We start from the raw sequence: 20992 nt of genomic DNA, 5'->3' as shown, positions 1-20992 counted from the left end.
TTTGAAGTAGTATTTTGTGTTTCTTCAGATAAATACCCAGAAGTGGAATTACTGGGTCCTTTTTTGTCTCTTGTTATAGCCTTTGTTTTAAAGTCTATTTTGTCTGGTGTAACTATTGCTACCCCAGCTTTTTGTTTGTATGTTTTCATTTCATTAAATATCTTTATCCCATTTCTTTACTTTCAGTCTGTGTGCGTCTTTTGATCTGAAGTGAGTCTCTTGTAGGCAGCCTATGTAAGGGTCTTGTTTCCTTATCCATCATTCAGCCACCCTATCTTTTGATTGGAGCATTTAATTCATTTACATTTAAAGTAATTTGTTAATAGATGTGTAGTTATTACCATTTTATTCATATATATATGTATATATATATATATATATATATATATACATATATATATGTTGTTTGGTTGGGTTTTTTTGCTTGTTTGTTTTGTCTTAAAGAAGTCCCTCTAACATTCCTTGTAATACTGGTTTTGTGGTGAGGAACTCCATTAGCATTTTCTTGTCTGGGAAGCTTTTTATCTGTCCTTCCATTATAATTGAGAGCTTTGCTGGGTAGAATAATCTTGGTTGTAGGTCCTTGCTTTCCATCACTTTGAATATTTCTTGCCAACCCCTTTAGGCCTGCAAAGTTTCTGTTGGGAAATCAGCTGACAGTCTTATGGGAGCTCCCTTGTAGGTAACTAACTGCTTTTCTCTTGCTCCTTTGAAGATTCTCTCCTTGTTTTTAACCTTTGGCATTTTAATTATGATGTGCCTTGGTATGGGCCTGTTTAGGTTCATTTTGTTTGGGACTCTCTGCATTTCCTGAGCTTGTGCATCTATTTCCTTCACCAGGTTAGGGAAGTTTTCCATCATTATTTCTTCAAATACATTTTCAATTCCTTGCTCTCTCCTTTCTCCTTCTGGTACCCATATAATGCGAATGTTGGTGTGCTTGATGTCCCAGAGGCCCCTTAAACTCTCCTCATTTTTTGAGATTCCTTTTTTTTTGTTTTTGCTGTTCTGATTGGGTGTTTTCTGCTACCTTATCTTCTAAATCACTGATTTGATCCTCTGTTTTATCTAATCTACTGTCGATTATCTCCAATGTATTCTTCAATTATTTATTCTTTATTTCTGACTGGTTCTTTTTTATGTTTCCTATCTCTTTGTTGAAGTGTTCCCTGTGATCATTGAGTATCTTTTTAACCAGTGTTTTGAACTCTGTGTTTGGTAAATATCTTGTCTCCATTTAGTTTAGTTTTTTTTCTTTTTTCCCTTTTTTTTTTCTGGAGATTTATTCTGTTCTTTTATTTGGGAAATGTCTCTTTGTCTCCCCATTTTGGCTGCCTCCCTGTATTTGTTTCTATGTAGGGCTGTTATGCTTCCTGTTCTTAGTACAGTGGCCTTATGTAGTAGGTGTCGTGTGGGACACAGTGGTGCAGTCTTCCTGGTCAGGTGTGTGCCTTCTGTGAGTTGTATGTGCCCTCCTGTTGTAGTTGAGCCTTGGTTGCTGTTTGCATGTCAATGGGAGGGATTGACCCTCAGGCTGATTGGTTGTCAGGACTGGCTGTGACTACAGCGGAGGAGCTGTGGTGAGGGGCTGACCCTACAGAGCAGGATCTGCTTTAGAAGAGCTCTGGTGCTGCCCAGTCTGCCCTTTGGGTGTGTGGTCCTTGAAAGTGGCTGAGTGATGCTGCAGCTCAGCCCAAATCTAGCCACTGGGACTGCCAGCCCCAGAGCCTCCTTGGAGGGTACCCACCGCATGCCAAGTTCATCAGCAGTCTGTGCCCTGCCCGGGGCCAACTGGCACAAGCCACAAAGCAATCTGCAGATGGCCGCTCCCCATGCTGTGTTTGGAGGTGCCTTGAGAGGCCAACCCATGAACCAAGGCCGGCTGTCACTAGTGCCAGGCTTAGGGCTGCTCAGCCAGAGGTATGGAACACGCCAAAGCCAGATACTGCTTGTTTGGGTTTTGTGAACCTTTGAGAGATTTTAGGAAAGTCTGTAGCATAAGCCAAGGCAGGTGTTTTTTATGGAAAAGCCACTGGAAGGGGCTTGTATGTGCTTGAAAGTTGGGTGGGGTGTGATCTCAGGGTGTCACGGGCCAGGGCAGAAGAAAGGTGATAGCCAGTTGGATGGAACTCAGATATGGCATCTGCCTGCGTCTGCATGCCAGGAGGGGGAGGGCTCAACAAAGAAACAATGGCTTCCACCCGATCCTCTGGGATAAAGCTTCCCCTCCAGCCCTAACCCTGAAGCTAGACAATTCAGTTCTCCACTATATGTCTCTGGTGCCTTTCAAGCTGCTGCCCCAGCACTGGAGCTCAGAGCGAATGAGTCTGCCAGTGAGTAAGTTCTTGTGCAATCCCTTTAAGGGGAGTGCCTGGGATTCCAGCCACACCCCCCGTCTCACTCAGCCACAACCTCTGCTGGTTTTCACAGCCAGAAATTATGGGGACTTCTCTACCCAGCACTGAAACCCTGGGCTGGGGAGACGCTAGGACCCCTCGTTCCTCAGGATGGGACCTCTGCAGCCGAGATATCCCTCCCGATTTTTAATGATCACGTGTGGGTGTGGCACCAGCCTGTTCTGCATCTCTGCCTCTCCTACCAGTCTTGAGATGGCTTCTTCTGCATGGCTTCCTTAGTTGTAGGGCTTTGGTTCAGCAAGATTTCAGGCAATTCTCAATGATGGTTGTTCTGTGGTTTAGTTGTAATTGGTGTGGTCCTGAGAGGAGGTGAACACAGTGTTTACCTACTCTGCCATCTTGACCAAAAATCATGGGATCAATACATTTATAACAGTAAGTCTGTTATTTGAAATGTACACATTTGACTTTCAAACATTTTCAGCAATGCATTACGCATCCAAATACAGTCCTGCTTGTCCACAGCACTGTTTCTACTGCTTGAATGTGACATAATCAGATGAACTAACTTAGTCCTGGGGCCAGGGAACTCCCCGCCAAGTCTTAGCCTTCTGTATCACCAGGGAAATCAAATGGCAAATTTGGAAATTGACTTCTGTATCCCCTCTGTGTATTGGGAGCTTGATTAGAGAAGTACTGTGTGCTTTATTTGACACGAGCAGAAATGAACTTCAAAGGGAATGTCTTGCAAATCCAAGCTCTTGGTAGAGGAGAGATTTAGAAGCCAAGATGCTGAGAACTGTATAGTCAAAATATGTTCAGTTCTTGGAGAAGACACCCTGAGAGTTGTGCTTCTATGGGTAGGCCCTGGGGAAAGAAGTGGGCAAGTCATAGGTGAGAATTTGCTTAGGTGCGAGGAACAGGAACTAGGCCTGAAATCCCATGTGCCCTTGCCAAGGGGAGTGCAGCCTACCCATAATGACTTCCTGCTCTCCCTTAGGGAGGGTGTGAGGTGTAAGATCAATACATGAACTTCTACCTCTGCTCCTGTAGAAACCTGAAACTTTTGACCCAGGGATAAGGTTGAAAGCCAATTCTTGCAGAGCTGTTAACACCTTGCAAGGGAATGTTAAAATTCTACTATGGGAATACTCTGGAGGAGGTACCTGAGAATTCTACAGCACTGGGGGTATGGGACATAGGTACAGTTACAGGAGTTGTGGCAATTGAAATTGTGAGATTGTCATCCCTACATTTAGTCAACAAATTTTGAAATGTAGTTTCTCAAGAAATCATAAATTGGGCATTTGAGGAAATAAAAAATGTTCAAGCCAGCAGAGGAGAGACGTCCTCATTCTGAATAGTGAAATCTTTCAGCTTGTAAAATTATTTAGCCTGTGCCTATTAGGTAGGGGGCATGTTAAAGAGGATTTATTTCACTCATATTTTTAGTTTCCCATTTTACTGTTGTGCCATTGGCTGTTTCTTGCCTTGCACAGAGCCTGGTGAGGAGCAAAAATTTGTTGTTTGCCAGAGAGTTGGAGGTGAAGCAATAACAGTGAATAGGACTTGAAGCCCCCACGATGTTATGGCAATTATATCTCAGTAAAGCTGAGGGGAAAAAGTGCAACTGACAAAATAATTTAAAGAGCATATTTTAAAAGAAAAGTGGGGATTATGCACTAGAAATAAGCAGGTAATTACTGACTTACCTTTTGTACATTTATAACCTTTCCTTGTTTTATGAAATGCTTGAGGTGTGTTTAAATGTACAGTTAAATTAGGTGATATTACCCTTATCAGATTTATTAGGAGCTACCAGGGACTACCCGTCCTTTTTCTTGGCTAAACATGGCTGGGTTATGGATATGGGCCACAATCCTGGGTGTTTGGTTGTTAGTAATATGCTGATGGGAAGGCTGTTGGCCTCCATGGAGGTGAGTTACCCTAAGGGTTCCGTCTGGCAATTTGATGGAGGGAAACAGGCAGCCTTGTATCCACCACTCTCCCTGCTTTTCCAATTCTCACACACGAATCAGATGCTTTCACTTATCCTGCAGATTAAAAAGTCACATATGAAACTTTGGTTTGTGTTGACTTGGTCCACATTTATTATTACTTTCCCTTTACAACGAGTGGGAGAGGCTGCTTTTTTTAGCATGATTTTGTTTCAAGAGATTTTAATCATGCAAAACATCTCTAGCGGTTTTTCTTTGGATGCGAATGTCAACCATTACCAATGGTAAATTTCCCCCTTTAAAAATAACACCTTATGTAACAATTGGCTGTAAGCACAACAATAAAAAGGATGTAAGTATTTATTTAATGTCGCACTAAATTAGTTTGATCTATACCCCTAGTCATTTGCTTTTGGAATGATTGTTGGGCTCTTGCAGAATCCAACTGTTAGCCACATTGGGATCTAAAATAGCAGGCAGTTGAAATCACTTTGAGCTTAGAAATCAAGAGGCAGTGTATTTTATGTTTCATGGCAAATTCTAAGGTCTCCATTCTCCCATCACTTCACTCCTGCTCCTCAACCAAGTTTAAATAAGCAAAACCATGAAGGAACATCCTGTAATTTTCCTTATATTTACAAACCTAGCAAACTCTTTAAATGGTATACTGTAAACTCATTGTACTGACTCTTTGTTGCTGTGAGAGGCATCTGACAGTTAAGGGCACAGACTCTGAACTGGTCCGTTCTGTGAGATGTGGGGCTCATTACTTACCTCACCGTCACTGTGTCTGTTTCCTCACGTGTAAAATGAAACCACAGGAATGGTTCCTACTTTGAGAGGTTATTGTGAGGACTAAATATATATTTATAAAATGTACTTAGAACAATGCCTGGTACATAGTATGTGCACCTTAAGTGTTTACTAGTACTGTTTTCTTTTTCAAAGAAAATGCATCCCTGGTGTACCACTGTGTCCCCTTTCCTCCTGTACCGCATGCATTTGTCCCTCTCAGCTTACCTCATCTCCCCCCCCCACAAGAAATGTTATGATTGATCACATCTGGTGTAGTGAAACTGAAATCAATTTTAAAAATCAAGGCATCTTAGCCAACTTTCCTTATGAAAGGCTTATAGTCATGGTTCCTGGAGATATGAGTTGGATTTTTCTCCCCTCAAGTCAGCTAAGTGGATTATGGTGTTCTGGGTAAATAACTAACGAGCTCCAAATGGTTGGTTTAGTTCCTCAGTCTTTGATGGTCTCTGGGAGGTGATGCAAAAAGTACCAACAGCTCACCAAATTGCCGATAAATATTTTGATGGGAAGCTTTTCTGGTTCCACATTTTAAACTAAGTAAAACCAAACATATCAGTACTCACAGTTCTTCAGAAAATTAAAGTGTGTTTCAAAATATTTACTGTGAATATCATATGGTTACAAAGGCTGCAAAATAAGGTCATAGCATCTAAGTTATGTAATTAAAATCCATTGTTTTTCTTGGTGCAACTATCATAATTTCCTTAAAAACAAAAACAAAACAACTATCAATCCAGATTGTAAAAAGGAAACAATGCAATTGTTTATATTCAAACAAATGAGTTTTTAATGTTGTGTAAAGTATATTATTAGGGAAATGCTTTAATTAGCCAACTTCTTTATTAAAAGATTACAGATGATGCCATTTGATGTTTGTCTTGATTTCATTTCAGACAACCATCATTGGCTCTAACCGTTGCCTCTCTTAGGCAGTTTCAAATTTACAAAAATGTTGAACTCCTAAGTTGAAAATTAACACACTAGACTACGTCCCTTCCCCTTTTAACATCATAAAGGGCATTTCAACAAATCAAGGCACTTTGTACCCCCCAATGCTTCATCTGGCTATGAGTCTGAACCCTGTGATATCATAGAAGGTTGTTTCCTAAACACATCACTGGAACTGGGGACATCTAACATCTGTGGTGCGTGGCATACAGGTTCACTTTAATGGTATATAACACGCTATTTTTTCTCTATGGAGTCATCCCTTTGGTATTCTCAAGCTATGTGGGTTTAGTTGAAATGAACTCCACTGCCTGTCCTCTGCATGGGTCTTGATTCTCCTAATATGATCAGTGTATTTGTCACCCAACCCAACCCCCAGTGGCTATTGTGATTGGCTAAGGCATGAACACACTAACCAATAAGAGCCAATGATGACCTTTGCTGAGGATTCTGGGACATGTTTTCCCTCTCTCCTGTGTGAACAACCAAACCAAACCCAACAAAACAAACAAGGAAAAAAACCCACAAACCTTCCCTTTTCCTTAGAATGAGACCTCTCTCGTGCCTTAGAATGAATGGCAGGAGAATGTGAGGTCTACAAGGGAGGTGTGGCAACACTGTTGATAAGGAAAACAAAGCCTGGTGCTACTATTGGGGTCGGGGGTGCACAGCACCCTGTGTAGCCCAATTTAGAAGACAGCGCCACAGAAGCCAGTCCTTTACATTGGAGCTGGAGAGACCTGAGCCCTGGGAACATAGCATGAGCTTTTGGATTAAGCTTCACTTGAACCCATCACAACTCTGGTCTTTTCAGTTACTGAGTCAAGACATTTCCTTTAATGTTTGTCAGCCTGGGTTGCATTTTCTGTTACTTGCAATATAAAGAGCCCTAGATAATGCAGGTAAAATAGCCTAGAATGGATAGGGACAGTTGACCTCCAGAACTTGTATTCCCTGGAGCCCCATGGTGCTACTTCCACCATGATAGTGAGTGGGAAGGAAATGAGCCAAAGTCAGGCTGTCAGCCAATAAAACAGAAAGGTAAGAAATTCAAGGATGGGACCGGCCGAGTGGCTCCTTGGTTAAGAGTTGGCTTGGGAGCACAAGCTCTGAGCAGCAGGGCTCTGGTTCGGATCCCACATGGGACAGTGACACAGCCCTCTACAGCTAAGATGGTGAACAATAGCTCAACCTGGAGCTGGGCTGCCGTAAGTTGCCGGCAACGGTGTAGGCTGCAGTGGAGCTGCTGGGAGCTGCTGGGAGCGGCTGTCCAATGGCCGGCGACCGATCTGCCTCAGCTGGGAAGAGCACAATGATAATACCAACATGGGCCAGTGAAGCGAAGTCCTCCACAACTAGACTGAAGAACAAAAGGACAGGAACTTGTCTGTTCCCCTTCTCCGATTCCCTAACGCTGTTCTCTCTCCCAATTCCCCAATAAAATCTTTAAAAAAGAAAAAAAAAAAAGAAATTCAAGGATGGCTTCCATGGTGATGCCAGAGAGAAAAAGGAAACGAAGAACCCAGAGACACAGCTTAGGAGTTGGAAGTTTCTGCTCAGGCATGCCAGAGATAAGAGCCTGAGTTGGTGTCACTGTTTTCCAGCAATGACTGAAAAGTAAGTAATCAGGGATTTGTGAACTAGAGGCTGCCTGATTCTCACAATTGGTTGGTAAAGTAATTATGAAAAGTTTTCTAGTTCATAGAAGAAATTGGTCATCATCTTCTAAGAAGGAGCACTTCTTTTCAATGCAGATAAAATAGATGTGCTTTGCAAAAAAAGGCATGAGCATAAGTGTTTGTTTTTCAGGTTATTCTAATCAGTGGACGGTCAAGAATAATAAACCACTCTTTCAAATCAGCACTATATTTTGTTCATTTGTCATTTCTGAGCCGCTCATTCATAGTAAGTAATAATTTTGTTAAACTTTAAGGGTCACATTTAAATGTTTAGCCTTGATTTTAATAATAGACCTGAGACATTTTCCATGGGTTTGCTCTTTTTCACAAATTATTATTCTGCCTTGGGAAATAAAATAGAAAGGAAATAGAATGAGACCGGGAGGCAAGAATACATTTCTTTAGCTTATTATGAGAAAAGAATATCCTTTCTTTGTCCATTCTGAACTTAGAAATCTAGTTTTCTATGTAATACTGAAATATTTAACAATTCATAAAAAAGTACACATTTACATTAAAATACAACCTTAAATACAGCCCTGTAATTTTTACCAGGAACCTTGTAAAATATGATGAATATACATGCATGAATGCTAAAACAAGAAAGACCATTCAACATTCACAGGAAAATGCATTACATACAATATAATAAATATCTAGGATATCAAATCCACAAATTGATCATTATTCCGATTTAGATTCTTCTTTACAGTTAAGACTTTTACTGTATAATTTATTATAATAACCTTACAAGTTAAACATAGCTAATTATTAAAAACAGATTTCAACTAATCTGACTGTTGAAATAACACAATCTTCAATATTTTGCAGCATATTTTAATCTATAACACATAAAACTGTCATTTTGGCAAGAAATACACATCCGTATAGCTAACTGCTCAATTAACTTCTTTTTCAATGTATAAAAAAGGTCAGTTAATAGTATGAAAAGAAACAGAAGCTAATATTTCTGAGATAATTTTATTGCTTCAGCTCTAGGGCTTTGGCAATAAATGTCTTAAGTTTTAATATAGATCATATAACTTAAATACTGTATGTACAAAATATAAAACTTTTTAGCAAAATACTATACACAATACTGTCTTTACACATTTAAAGGATGCTTTTCCTTACAATGTATGAGAGCCCTTTCCCTCTCATTTTCCCGCAGGCTTTCATGACCCCTCCCTCCCACAGCGTTTCAGAGCGGGCTTTTTAATAGTGGAAGCGGGTCTATGATTAAAGTATAAAGCTGAAGATCAAAGGTTGTTATATACCATTCTGAGGTTTTTCTAAAAATTCTCCTGGTTAAAAGCCACTTAAAATTCACAGTCCACATTTCACTTTTTAACATTTTGATTTTTTTCCTTCGTCACTTCAGCAAACACTTTTTAAGGCTATTCTATCACTTTTTGAAGAAATTTTTAGTTGCCTGTCCTTTGAAATGCACGAAAAGGTAAGCCAACACCCACCACTTCTGTGAATTTTTCAACACCTTGTGCATGTGTGCACAAACACTTAGCATGATTTCTTCATCTAAAATACTGAGAGAGTACATGAGATTCGCGTTACTGCTCCTCGCTGTTCTAATAAGGTGTCTTTAAAAATGACTAATATTCACCCACCACTACTGAGTTCCATAGCTGAGTTCCAGAATCAAGGCTCTCATTCTGACGATGGACCAGGTCTCCCGGCATGAAAGTTTCTTCCTGTTCTTTCCTGCTCAGGAGACAAACTATCCTCTTTGTATATCAATATATGAGGTCTGACAATTAAGTTAGCGAACTTGTTGCAATGATGTTGCTAACCTTTTTTGATATTAGAGGGATGATTCATTATGAATTTGTACCAACTGGACAAACAGTTAAGCAAGTTTACTATTTGGAAGTGCTGAACGGCTGCATGAAAAAGTTAGACGACCTGAACTTTTCACCAACAATTCATAGCTCTTGCATCACAACAATGCACCTGTTCATACGGCACTGTTGATGAGGGAGTTTTTAGCCAGTAAACAAATAACTGTGTTGGAACACCCTCCCTACTCACCTGATCTGGCCCCCAATTACTTCTTTCTTTAACCGAAGATAAAGGAAATATTGAAAGGAAGACATTTTGATGACATTCAGAACATCAAGGGTAATACAATGACAGCTCTGATGGCCATTTCAGAAAAAGAGTTCTAAAATTGATTTGAAAGGTGGACTAAGTGCTGGCCTCGGTGTATAGCTTCCCAAGGGGAGTACTTCAAAGATGACCATAGTGATATTCAGCAATGAGGTATGTAGCACTTTTTCTAGGGTGAGTTTGCAAAGGTAATTGTCAGACCTCGTGTATTTCCCAAACCACAAAAACATGAACCCAAACCTTTTCAACTTTAGAATACCCCAAATCTACATGCTCAGTGTGTGACTGGACATCGACTGGATAACAGGAACTCTGAGAGTGTCCAAGGATCTGGGAATTCTGAGGCAGGAGTCGACTTCACCAGCTCTGCACAGCTAGAGGCACCCTCTGCTGGCACTTCCGCTGTCTGTCACTGAGGAGATTCGCCCAAGGCTGGATGGAGGGGTTACTTGCAAGTGTGGACATCGGTCATGCTTTCACACCTCCTGCAGCGAACATAGCAGCACCAGATAAACTTGCACTCGCACCTCTCCACGTGCCTGACCACGTGAGTGTTGTAGCCTCGGCCACAGCAGAGGAGGTTGCAGCCATCAGCACCCTCTGACGTTCGGTTGCATTCTCTGCCTTGTGTCCCTGGGATCCCTAGTTTCTTATCCTCCACACAGTAATTGGGAGACTTATTAATGTAGAGCAGATCATCCTTGCGAATTGGTACTTTCCTCTGGTCTTTTTCTCGCCTGCGCATTTTCCTCTTTATTTTGTCTGAGACTTGAATACTGTTTTCATATTTATCCTTCAACAAATGGCCAATCTTTTCGAAAGAAGACATGGTTTTCCAGCACGTTTTCACAGCACAGGAGCCGGAAACTCCATGGCAGCGGCAGTCGACAGACATCAACTTGGCGACAGCCTGAAGCCAACAGAAATTGTATTAAATATCACTGGTGAAGAGTTTTACTCAACAGTAGAAGCAAACTTACCAAATCACTTAATTTCCTGGGCTGAGTTTCCTCCTGGATAAAAAAAGTGGTTTTGAGCATAAAGGATCTTTCAGATTGCTTAGAGTTTAAATGTTTTGTCTTTCTCTTGACCCTGCAGAGCAAACCTTTCCAAATCAGATTTAAAGTGGTGAACCAGGCTAACATGGTTATCAGAGATTATCTGAGATAACACAGGGAAACTACTTTTATTTCGAACCTCTTGGTGAATTTTGGGTGTGGGAGGATGTTCACGCACACCTCCACGTACCTGATACCATTTAGCACCCTGCTCCTCGGAGCATGGTTCCTAGACCAGCAATGGCAGCATCACATGTGAGAAATGCAGACCCTCAGAATCAGGAGACCAGGTGACTCACGAACACGTTAAAATATGAGAAGCACTGATAGAGCAATCATTCTCAACACACATGGTGCATGGGAACATCTGTGGAACCTTATAGCCAGTGCTTAACCCCTTAAGATTCTGATTTAATTGGTCCAGGTGGGGTCCAGGTAATGGTATTTCTACAAAGCTGCTCAGATGAAACTAATGGGCATCAAGGGATGAGAGTTACGGACTGAATTGAACGTACTCAGGTTTGATCACTGTAAAAGTCATTTACATTTATGGGGTTTTCAGGGACATGCTATCCCCTGGTCACAGACCACATGAGAAACCCTGACTAATCAACTCAAGTTGGGCAAAAGAAGAGGGGGCCAGAGAGTATAGTTGCTCCCCCAAAACATCTCCCCCTCTTCTGGAAAATTAATTCAAAACATATCTCTTCTTCTTGATGGATCAGGGGCACCATCCTAATACAAAAAGGGGATAATATTTATGTGATTTTTCAATTCCATGTACTGAGTTTAGTTTATACAGACTGAGAAATTAAATGAGATTACATATATCTGTAAGAGCCCACTGCCTGGCATACATTAAAGTTTAAGTAAATGCCCCCTTTCTCTGAAGAAGAAGGTATAGTAAGAGTTGAGATAAAATTTCAAATGGAGCTAACAGTGTAAAAACAATATGGAGATTTCAAACGTTTTAGTGCTCTAATCTCTTACATGCCAGGCTAGTCAGCACAGCTTCCTTTAGTCTCCTGAGGATGGCAGAACAGGTTAATAAATCGTCAGGATGAGCTGTAGAGTTGACGTCTGTTAACATGCTGGGTAAAGTGAAAAACTGATCTATCCACTCAATAACTTGGCAAAACCTCTCAGCTTCAATTCCACTTACAGTTCTTTTCAAAACTATAACATGACAGGGGTTTATACTTCGCTATTTTGTACCAAACAAGGCATTGACATGTTTGCGGAATGTTACGTTTCCTAACAAACTAACCAAAATTTCTGAACTGTTTAATGAGACAGCATATTTCAAACAATTTATAATATTTGCAACCTTGAATGAAAGCATGTGGTATTGATTTGTGCATTACTCGATACTTCTTACTGGTGTTTAAAATAATAAACCGAATAGTAGTTAAACCCTGTTCTTTATAGAATACAGCACATATGCTCTTTTTTGAATTCAAAACACTGAGAAGAGAATAGATAGGTCTATTTCTTATTAACTCAGGCAAAAAGGTAGCTTTCAATGAAATGAAAGCAATTTATAAAGTAGGGCACACCGGCTTATTCAGTTAAATTTATGGCATTTGATGTTCACAGAGCCTTCAATTATTTAAAATGTCTCCAGGCAAATATATGTTCAAATTAATGCAATCTACCCATTTTGTTCAGATTTTAAGTGCCCGAAGGATACAAGGAAAAAAAAGGGCTCAATCAATGCTAGGTAATACCAAAACAAATTGCCCAAAGCAAGTAAAAATTCTAAGGAGGTATGTTTATGTATTTAAACCCGATCAACGTTCCTTACAGTCATCGCCTAGTGATTTAAAGCTGCCCCTTGCTCCGGATCATGGCTGAGAAGCTTTTTCTTTTATTAACCAGTTCTGATGTCACGTATGGCGTTGCCAATTTGCAAAACATACAAGACAAAGTGAATGCTCACCAAATACTTATTGAATAATTAGTCCAGCTCACTTGAACAGTTTTAACTCATCCCCTGGTAGAGGAAATAATAAAAAAAAACACCTTCTTAATCAAGAGTCATTGCCCAGAGGTCAATGGTCTTGGGAGACCTTAACCCGGCTGGGCTCTCCTCCAATTCGTCAGCCCACGGCAGAGGCAGTAGGCTACTTCACAGATTTGAAGGATAAAAAGATAAACTGATTTTCAAATTCAACATGACTTGTTGAATCTGTATTGAAATTTGTGTGTGGGGGGGATTTTCATGCTATAGAAAAGTAGCTCTTTTAAGTATCTAGAGTGAACTATAACTTTTCAGGGATGACATTGAAAGAAGTAGTATTTGATTATTTTTGAATTCTATACTTCTTTGTCCCTAACAATAAGTGTAAAAAATAGTTTTTATCGTACATACATATATTCTAGAATAGAAAGGCAAACTTCAAGAAGAATCCCAATACCTTGACATGCAATTTAAATGATTATATCCCCATAATTCTCCAAGGAAGGGACTTAAACTAATAAGGATTAAAACAAAGCAATGTAATCACAACTGACAGAATTTGATGAAATGCAAAATCGAGAGCAGATCACACACACACACACACACACACACACACACACACACACACTCTGTTACAGAGCTTAGTGCTTCTTAGAGTACATTTTCATAAATTATTTTACTTAATTTAGCTTTATCGGAAGAAATGTATTGCACATAGTAAGTAGTGAATGAATATGTTCTTATTACAATTTTACAGAAAAATAAAGAGTGTCGTTAAGAAAGACACTTGTCTTGCATGAGGAAACTTGATGATACATAATAGAAAGTCTTTATGTGCAGCAGGATAATTTTAGTAGAACAGAGAAAAATGAAAGTAGAAAACACAAATATGTTTAAGAAAATTGCATGAATACTCCAAAAAAAAAGTGTATTCCAGAGTTTTTCAGCTAGGATTCCTAATTAATGTTAAACAGCTCTCCTGAGCTCCACTGATAGCACAGTCATATTTTTGGGAACAGAAAAAGTAAAAGAATAGCAACCAAATGAGTTGTGTGTGGTTATGAGAAAATTCCTTTCTCTACTCTAGTTGAGTTGTTAAGGTTTATAACGATATTAACAGAGGAATGTTTTGTTAACTATTGCAAACAGATGTGTGCATTTTGGTGGAATATTTTTAAACTATGGGAGAGCAATTAGGAGGGGAGCATTTAATCTACTAGGCTCCTTGTGTTAGGTTTTGGTTTGATACATTCCTAGTGAAGTGAAATAAGAAAGATGTATCTTTAATAGTTAAAGGTAAAAATAGAAAATGCTTGAGAAATGGTCCAAGGAGTGATTGGTCAGGCAAATTTGACTCAGGTAACACAGCAAGCAGTGATTGTTTTCCAGTGTATTGCTTTATCCAAACTTTACAGAAATGATCAAAGAAACTGTTGTGAAATGTTTTGCGATGAGCATTTCACTTTGTCAACTGTCAGATGATCGGTTTAAGTTTTTATGAAAACTGCGACATAAAGTTGGGTGGGTGTAGGTAGAATTCTATTCCTCTGGCCCATTTTGTGCCTTTTGGTCCAAAAATATATTTGAACCTGCTGAAAAGCAAAACACTTATGTGTTGGTCAAGCACTTATAACTATTCTTGAAACAGGTCAATGAAAATTTGGGTTTGGGCCCTTCCCACTTTTTCGAGTTACTCATCATAAAACAAATTATGGGGTAGGGAAACTTAAAAGTTTATGAGGTGGACATGAGAAGAATGGAAATATTTTAAGCACACCAAAAGAAATACCCATAAATATTCCAAGTCACATTATTCCCAGAAGTTCAGCCCCTGGAAGACATCACATCATTCTGTTAGCCAATCACCATTCGGCAACATTATTCTTGGAGTCATAACTTTAGGAATGGTGTCAGAAACCAAGTGGGAATTTAAGGTCAGCGGTTAGAAAATCATCTATCCTGCTCACAGCACTACTAAGCGCCAGTACCCACATTTCTCTAAACGCTTTCCGACATTTGGAGTTTGAGATTTTGAGAACTAGAAAAATCAACTCAATTGAATGCAGAACTTGAACTTTACTCAGAAGAATATGCCTATTAAACTGAAATTCTATTTGCCAATATTGAATATGAAGTCCATTGTTTTTCGATGTTAGATAATAACCTGGAAACCTAGTTAGTTTGTTGTGGTGGTGGTAGTGGTTTTTATTTTTTTGGCCATCAAAGGAAAGAAAAATATAAAAATGCTTTGAATTGTAATATTTCATGAGAAAAGACCAATAAAAACACCACTGTAGTGCCTCAGAATATCCAGGTAATATTTTAAGTTTCCATGTAGACTAATGTGAAAAAAAAAGGTTCAGTAGAGAAAATTGAACTTTATACAAAATGTATATATATGTATAGGCTGAATTATTTTCAGCATAATTAAAATAATAGCAAAAACCTAAGGAATGTGAAGAGATTGTTTTTTGGGGGTTTTTTTGCCAACAATGGATTAAAATTGATGCTGAATAGTTGTATGTTTTTAATAAAATTAGAATATAAATACTATATTAAGATCCAAGTTAATAGTTACCAAGGCAAATATTGCTACCTAATTTGAAAATTCACACAAGATGGAATAAAAGTAAGTAGCTGCCTAATGTTACTAATAAAATACATTTTAGAATACTTTAGGACTTTTCATAAGTTCAGAGATGACTTCATTTAAGAGCATCATAACATGAGTTTCTGAATTTTGTTTCTTGGTTAAAATGTTTTCAATCTCTAACAAATTATTTAAAGAATGACTAAAGAAGACGTGAGGTCTAAATCAATAATTAATATTCATTTAATTGTTTTCTTAGTTTTTAAATATATTAATTTGACTTATCTCGATGCTTTTTTCGAGCTTAACTAGAGTTTTAAAGAACATATGTTAATTACTCTAACCTCTTTTATATTAATATATTAGAAATAATAAAAAAATCCCTTTAATATTGGTTGGATAGTATTAGTTAAAGCAAAACCTAATTAATTTATTTTTTAATGTAAAACTTTAAGGAGAAGAGACATGTACATAACTATGATATTAGGCAATAGTACTTCAGTGAAGTAAATTAACTTTTAAAGTTTCTAAACAAGAACATAAAAAGCCTACATAGCTATTTACTAATTTCCTATTTTCTATTTTGCTATTTTGAATTGAAGATTCAAATCGAATTGAAAATTCAAATTTAAATTCTAAGTGTTATGGTGATCTATTTATTGAGCTTACTGTTTTTGTATTTTAAACCAAAGTGGTTAAGGAAAGAAAACTGGCTGGAACTTGTAACTATTCTGAATGGGTTCCATTTATTCACTTTCCAAAAATGTAAAACAAATGCAACAGAAACTTTAAATATTCCTGAGAGATACTGCAACTTGTTTTAATTTATTTCAGGAGACTGTGGCAGATTGGAATGACTACTTTGGGACCTTTATAGGTTAGAGAGTATTTACAATAATATATGATATGTGCTGATATTCCTGTCCTGAAAAGATTATTACAACATAGAAAATATATATTCATCAAAAAGGTTTTGACTGTTTTAATAAAGTCACTATGAATTACCAAGTAAGTTAACTATGGTATAGAACTCAAACCTTATTGTGTCAATCTTCAATAAAGTAAATATATAAAAGTTAAATTGGGTTATGAATTTAGTCCATTTTAAGAAAACTTAGTATAAAAAAGCCAGAATTCATAAAAGAAGTTAGATGGTAGCACGTCAAATTTACTTCCCGCTCAATCTTTAATATATCTACATTAAAAAAATATCCATATATTTAACACATCTATAGCTTCCTTACATTTATCTGTACTTATCAATTTTACAATGGATCTACATGCTTTATAATAACATAGCTATTTCCCTTAAAAAACTTTGTTTTACCAAAAATATTAGTTAAATATTGTGTATTCCAAATGTATTTAATAATGTTTGCTAGAGAAAGTAAGGGCAAAACTGACGACACATTTTGGAGCCATTACCGACTAAAAAATAGATTTTAAAAAATAATCAAAATTCAAATTGGAAGGAATGAAATTTGATCCAGTCCCATTAGAAAAGCAGACATAAATCTTATTCAGGCTCTGCCACTAACCACCTAAGGGGATAGAACCCAATAACCCAAAAGGCACTTGTACATCTATTATTTGATAATTAGTGTTTCAGGCATACAAAGTATACAATCACAGGCACGTTAGATGGAGAACTTAAACGAAGTCAATGTGGTCAGTACAGGCTCATGACAGAAAAAAATTATATATGTGTATATACTTCTTAGAGTGCAAGTGTGTGGTTTTTTTAAAAAAAAAACTATTTGAACAGATACATTCAGAAGTGTAACACTAGTAATATTTATCTAGAGGCACTAGATGTTTTATTCTGTTTTCTAATACATACCTGCCTTCCAGCTTCATTGTTATGTAGATTCATTGTTAGTAGGACTTTGTTTTCTTTTTCGGTGCTGTTTCTGATGGGGACATCTAGGAACTTTCTGCTGAACCACATGCCATACTGGACATCATCCGAGCAGCCCCCCCAGTGCCAGCCTTCGCTCGCTGAGCCACCGTTCTGCAAGGTGGTGTCACAGGAACACTCCGTCATGTTGCCTGCACTGCATGACCTGGTCACAGAATGCACCAGGCCTGCAGCCATGACAGCATAAATAAAGGCTGTTTCCTTGGTGCCTGGAATAAAACAGAAATCGCTAATTGAAAGGGCCATGCCAGTATGTTTATGTTCATAATAGAACCTCCTACTCACCCTCCTATCAGGGAGGCAATTTTTCAGTTGCTTACAATGGATGCTTAAGGAGTACTTATTTAGAAAGGATGGTTTTTCTATTGTTCTAGTATTTTAAGAAAGCAGCATTAATTTCCAGTATTCCGCCTGAGGGACCTGTCATATATTGTATGTCACACGTTGTCCTCAGACTTAAAATACCTAAAATATGAAATATATGTCAGCACCTAGAGCAGTGCCTAACAGACAATGAAAACTCAATAAATACATGTTGAATTTTAAATACTTTGAGTGGATACCATAAATGGTAACACAACTGCCCCAAAGAGTCCAGATTATCTTTCTTTTTAAATTGAAAAACTGTTCTCACAAAACACAGGCTGAAAAATTTGGTGTGATGTTTGGTTGCAGAAATAATACATGTCAGCAAGAAAATTAAAATTAAGCAAAGACCAAAGAAATTAGTAGATAAATGTTACAGTTTAATTTCACATTAAAGACTTCCTTTTTTTTTTTAGGAGCTCGTGAATAACAACCCTGATATTAATATGAACCAATTATATATAGTTGGTATATAGCACTAGCTAATCCTCTTACATCCTTAAAGACAATGAAAGATAACTGAAATGTCACCAGCAAAACACACACAAAAAGAATTGTTATGGAAAATTATTGAATATGTATTTAGTTATGTGCAATAGAGTTTGAACTACAATCTTTGAAAGTTAAAGTCCTATTACAACATTAATAAAATGGACTAGAAGAGATTCCACAGGCAACTTTTTTTTTCCTTTCGAGATGTTTAGATTGGAGTAAAAACAATTGCACGCCCGTTGTCCAATAAACCTTTTCAACAGCTGATGTCTCTGCGTTTCAGCAACTGTGAAGAACATATCTTTTTTTTTTTTTCCCTTGCAGGGGGTCAGGGCTCCTTCGGAAGGGTGTGCCGGCCAAAACGCAGCAGGGCAAAAACGATGCTTTGGCGGCAGTGTGTGTAGGGACCGGGTGGGGAAAGGTCAAAGGGGAGGGAGAACGGAAATGAATGTGAAAAACAACGAATCTTTCGGCGCCCAGGTCCCAAAATTCTTTGAATCTGCTGATATTTCTGGAACACTCCTGGTTCCCTGTTCCTTTATCCTTACCAAGTCACCAGGCACGTGTAAGTAGAACCTTGTTTCACTACAGCTTCCCGCGCCGCGGGTGTGCGCAAAAGAGAGAAGAGATAGAAGGAAAAAACCAAAAAACAAAAAAACAGAGGGGCGAGCCAGAGTGGCCTTGCTTCTGTTAGTTGCACGTTGGGTTGTCCAGGACAATCCCTTTTCAAATTACCATTATTCTGTCTACCCGGTGCTCCGGGGAGTCAACAGACTTGGGGCTTCGCTGCAATTAGCCACTTGTCCAGGGCTCGGTGCGCAGCGGACCGAGCTGCTTAAATCAAAGCAGATGCAGCAGCAGCATTCTCTGCCGCCGACATCATGTTTCTCCAGCTGGTCACCCACGTAGGGGGGCGCTACGGGGTCCGAGGGGTCGGCGGGGTGGAGTGTCAGAATTTTTCTCTAACTCCAGCCAGGCACCGCGTGAAGGAGGAAAAGTTGCGGCTCCAAGCGCCCCGCTCTGGACCTGGGGAGGCACACCCTCCAGGACAGCACCTGCACCCGGGGTCTGGCTTCCATCGCTCCCAATTCTTGTCCACGAAAGGACCTCTTTGGGGATTTAGAGAGCGACGGAGCCATGCAAGCACTATGTATTTTATTTACAGGAACTGGAGGGGTTGTCACCCTCCGTCCCGTGCCAGCACCGAGGGTCCCGGGACTCACCGCTGCTCAGCTCGTAGCCAAAGAGGGGGCTGGTGCCCGCTGGGGCAGCGGCGGCCACCTGGCAGTTCCATCTCTCGTGTCTGAACTGGCTCCTGCACTCCTGGATGCCCAGCCGGGCGCCCTCTCGGATGCTGGGCAGCAGGTACGGTTTCCTCTTGCACAGCTCCTTCTGGCGGCTGTTCAGCGGCAAGTTGGCACAGCCCAGCTTCTCCGGAACCCCGAAGGAGGCGATGCCCAACCACCTGTAAGACACACAGAGCCGCCTGTAACGTAAGCCTCTTGCCTGCTGTCCGCCCCAGTCCCAGATATTTTCCCCCCAAATTAGATCAGCAGCCCTAGGGTCCTCTTCTCTCCTCCTCCGCCTTAGCTGAAAGTTCCCTGAGGCTGGGCACCCCTTTTGCCACATACCCGTGCACCCCTGCTGCTCCCATACTCACATCCAGTTTCCTTGGGCTCCGCTGGGGAACAACGCGAGCAAGGCTGCCCACAGCGCGCACAGGCGGGACAGTGCCAGGAGCGCCGCTCTGTCCATGGCCCCCGCATGGAGTCCCCCAGCCCCTGACACCCCTCTTCTACACTCCCCGCCCAGAGGCCCGCCAGGCCACAGGTCAGTTCCCTAGCACCAAGCTGCCCCACGCCCTGCCCTCTTGCTTCCTGCAGACAACATAAACAGAAGGCCAGCAGCAGTAGGGGCTCTCAGCAGCCTCCCCTCGCTTGCAGGGCGCAGCGTGAGGAGATGAAGAAAATGGTAGCTGGGGGCCCCCCTCCGGCGTCCGGTTGGAGTTGTGCTGGAGATGCGGGAGTGTCCCTCGCATTCCAAGGTGAGAAACTTCTGTTGATGTAGCTCTGTCTCCATCGCCCCCGGCCTCTCCTCTCATCTCCTCCCCCTGGCCGCCCTGGAGCCTGATTGGCCCAGCTGCTTCCCCGCACTCATCATCCCCGGACCTCAGGCTCCCATTGGCTGAGAGCGGACTCCGCGGGGGGCGCTTGGGCTGCGGCTCCCGGCAGTGTGTCCAGAGCCGGGTGTGTTCTTGACCTTTCCCCCTGTCACAGTCTCCTGAGAGTGAATCTCTGCAGGAGGGGTACGGATGCAACCTGAAGACTGATAGGGGCGCTTCTGTGTTAGTATCCTGAGGGGATGCGTGGGTCGAATGGGGGATGTTTGAGTTCCACCCACCCCAGTCACATTTGGATTAATTACCCTCTGGGTGGAGTGGCTGGAAAAACTCACTGTCCCTGTTTCTTTCCTCTCCACCTTCGTAGGAGAATAATCTTTTTGAGTCAGAGTTGGTACCAAACAAGTTGACCTTTCAACACCCTGCTTGAGAACGAACGGTGAAATGCTGTCAGGCTGGAGATCATAGTCTGGGCAAACACTCATTTTTAGCGAAAGGAAAGGTTCCAGTCTCGCATCCAATTGACCGTATTTACATTTTGTTGTGTGAATTCCTTTTCCCGGTTTGTCTTACATTCTGCAGTCCTTGAAAGCACTGTCAGAAAACG

The 20992-nt window shown here is 40.3% G+C and overlaps 1 protein-coding gene across 1 annotated transcript; it reads right to left on the bottom strand.

The window, feature by feature from the left end:
* Positions 1 to 10016: 10016 nt before the first annotated feature.
* WNT16 (Wnt family member 16) lies at positions 10017 to 20150 on the bottom strand. The gene is made up of 4 exons (XM_019623698.1): positions 19927 to 20150; positions 19490 to 19731; positions 17331 to 17617; positions 10017 to 10792 (listed from the first exon to the last, which is right to left on the bottom strand). Exons 1-4 carry the CDS (start codon positions 20019 to 20021, stop codon positions 10328 to 10330), a joined length of 1089 nt encoding a protein of 362 aa, XP_019479243.1. The 5' UTR covers positions 20022 to 20150; the 3' UTR covers positions 10017 to 10327.
* Between the last annotated feature and the right edge of the window lie 842 nt (positions 20151 to 20992).

The sequence above is a fragment of the Hipposideros armiger genome, unplaced genomic scaffold (assembly GCF_001890085.2).
Source record: "Hipposideros armiger isolate ML-2016 unplaced genomic scaffold, ASM189008v1 scaffold_559, whole genome shotgun sequence".
Classification (NCBI taxonomy): Eukaryota; Metazoa; Chordata; class Mammalia; order Chiroptera; family Hipposideridae; genus Hipposideros; species Hipposideros armiger.
This window is presented reverse-complemented; position numbering and strand designations above follow the sequence as displayed.

What these genes read in the sequence shown, in the direction of transcription:
- WNT16 (XM_019623698.1), bottom strand. Translation starts at nt 20,021, where the DNA reads ATGGACAGAGCGGCGCTCCTGGCACTGTCCCGCCTGTGCGCGCTGTGG. An exon ending in GGAGCCCAAGGAAACTGGAT is followed by an intron (nt 19,732 to 19,926) that starts GTGAGTATGGGA and finishes TGTGTCTTACAG; the next exon opens with GTGGTTGGGCATCGCCTCCT. An exon ending in TGGCTACGAGCTGAGCAGCG is followed by an intron (nt 17,618 to 19,489) that starts GTGAGTCCCGGG and finishes GTTTTATTCCAG; the next exon opens with GCACCAAGGAAACAGCCTTT.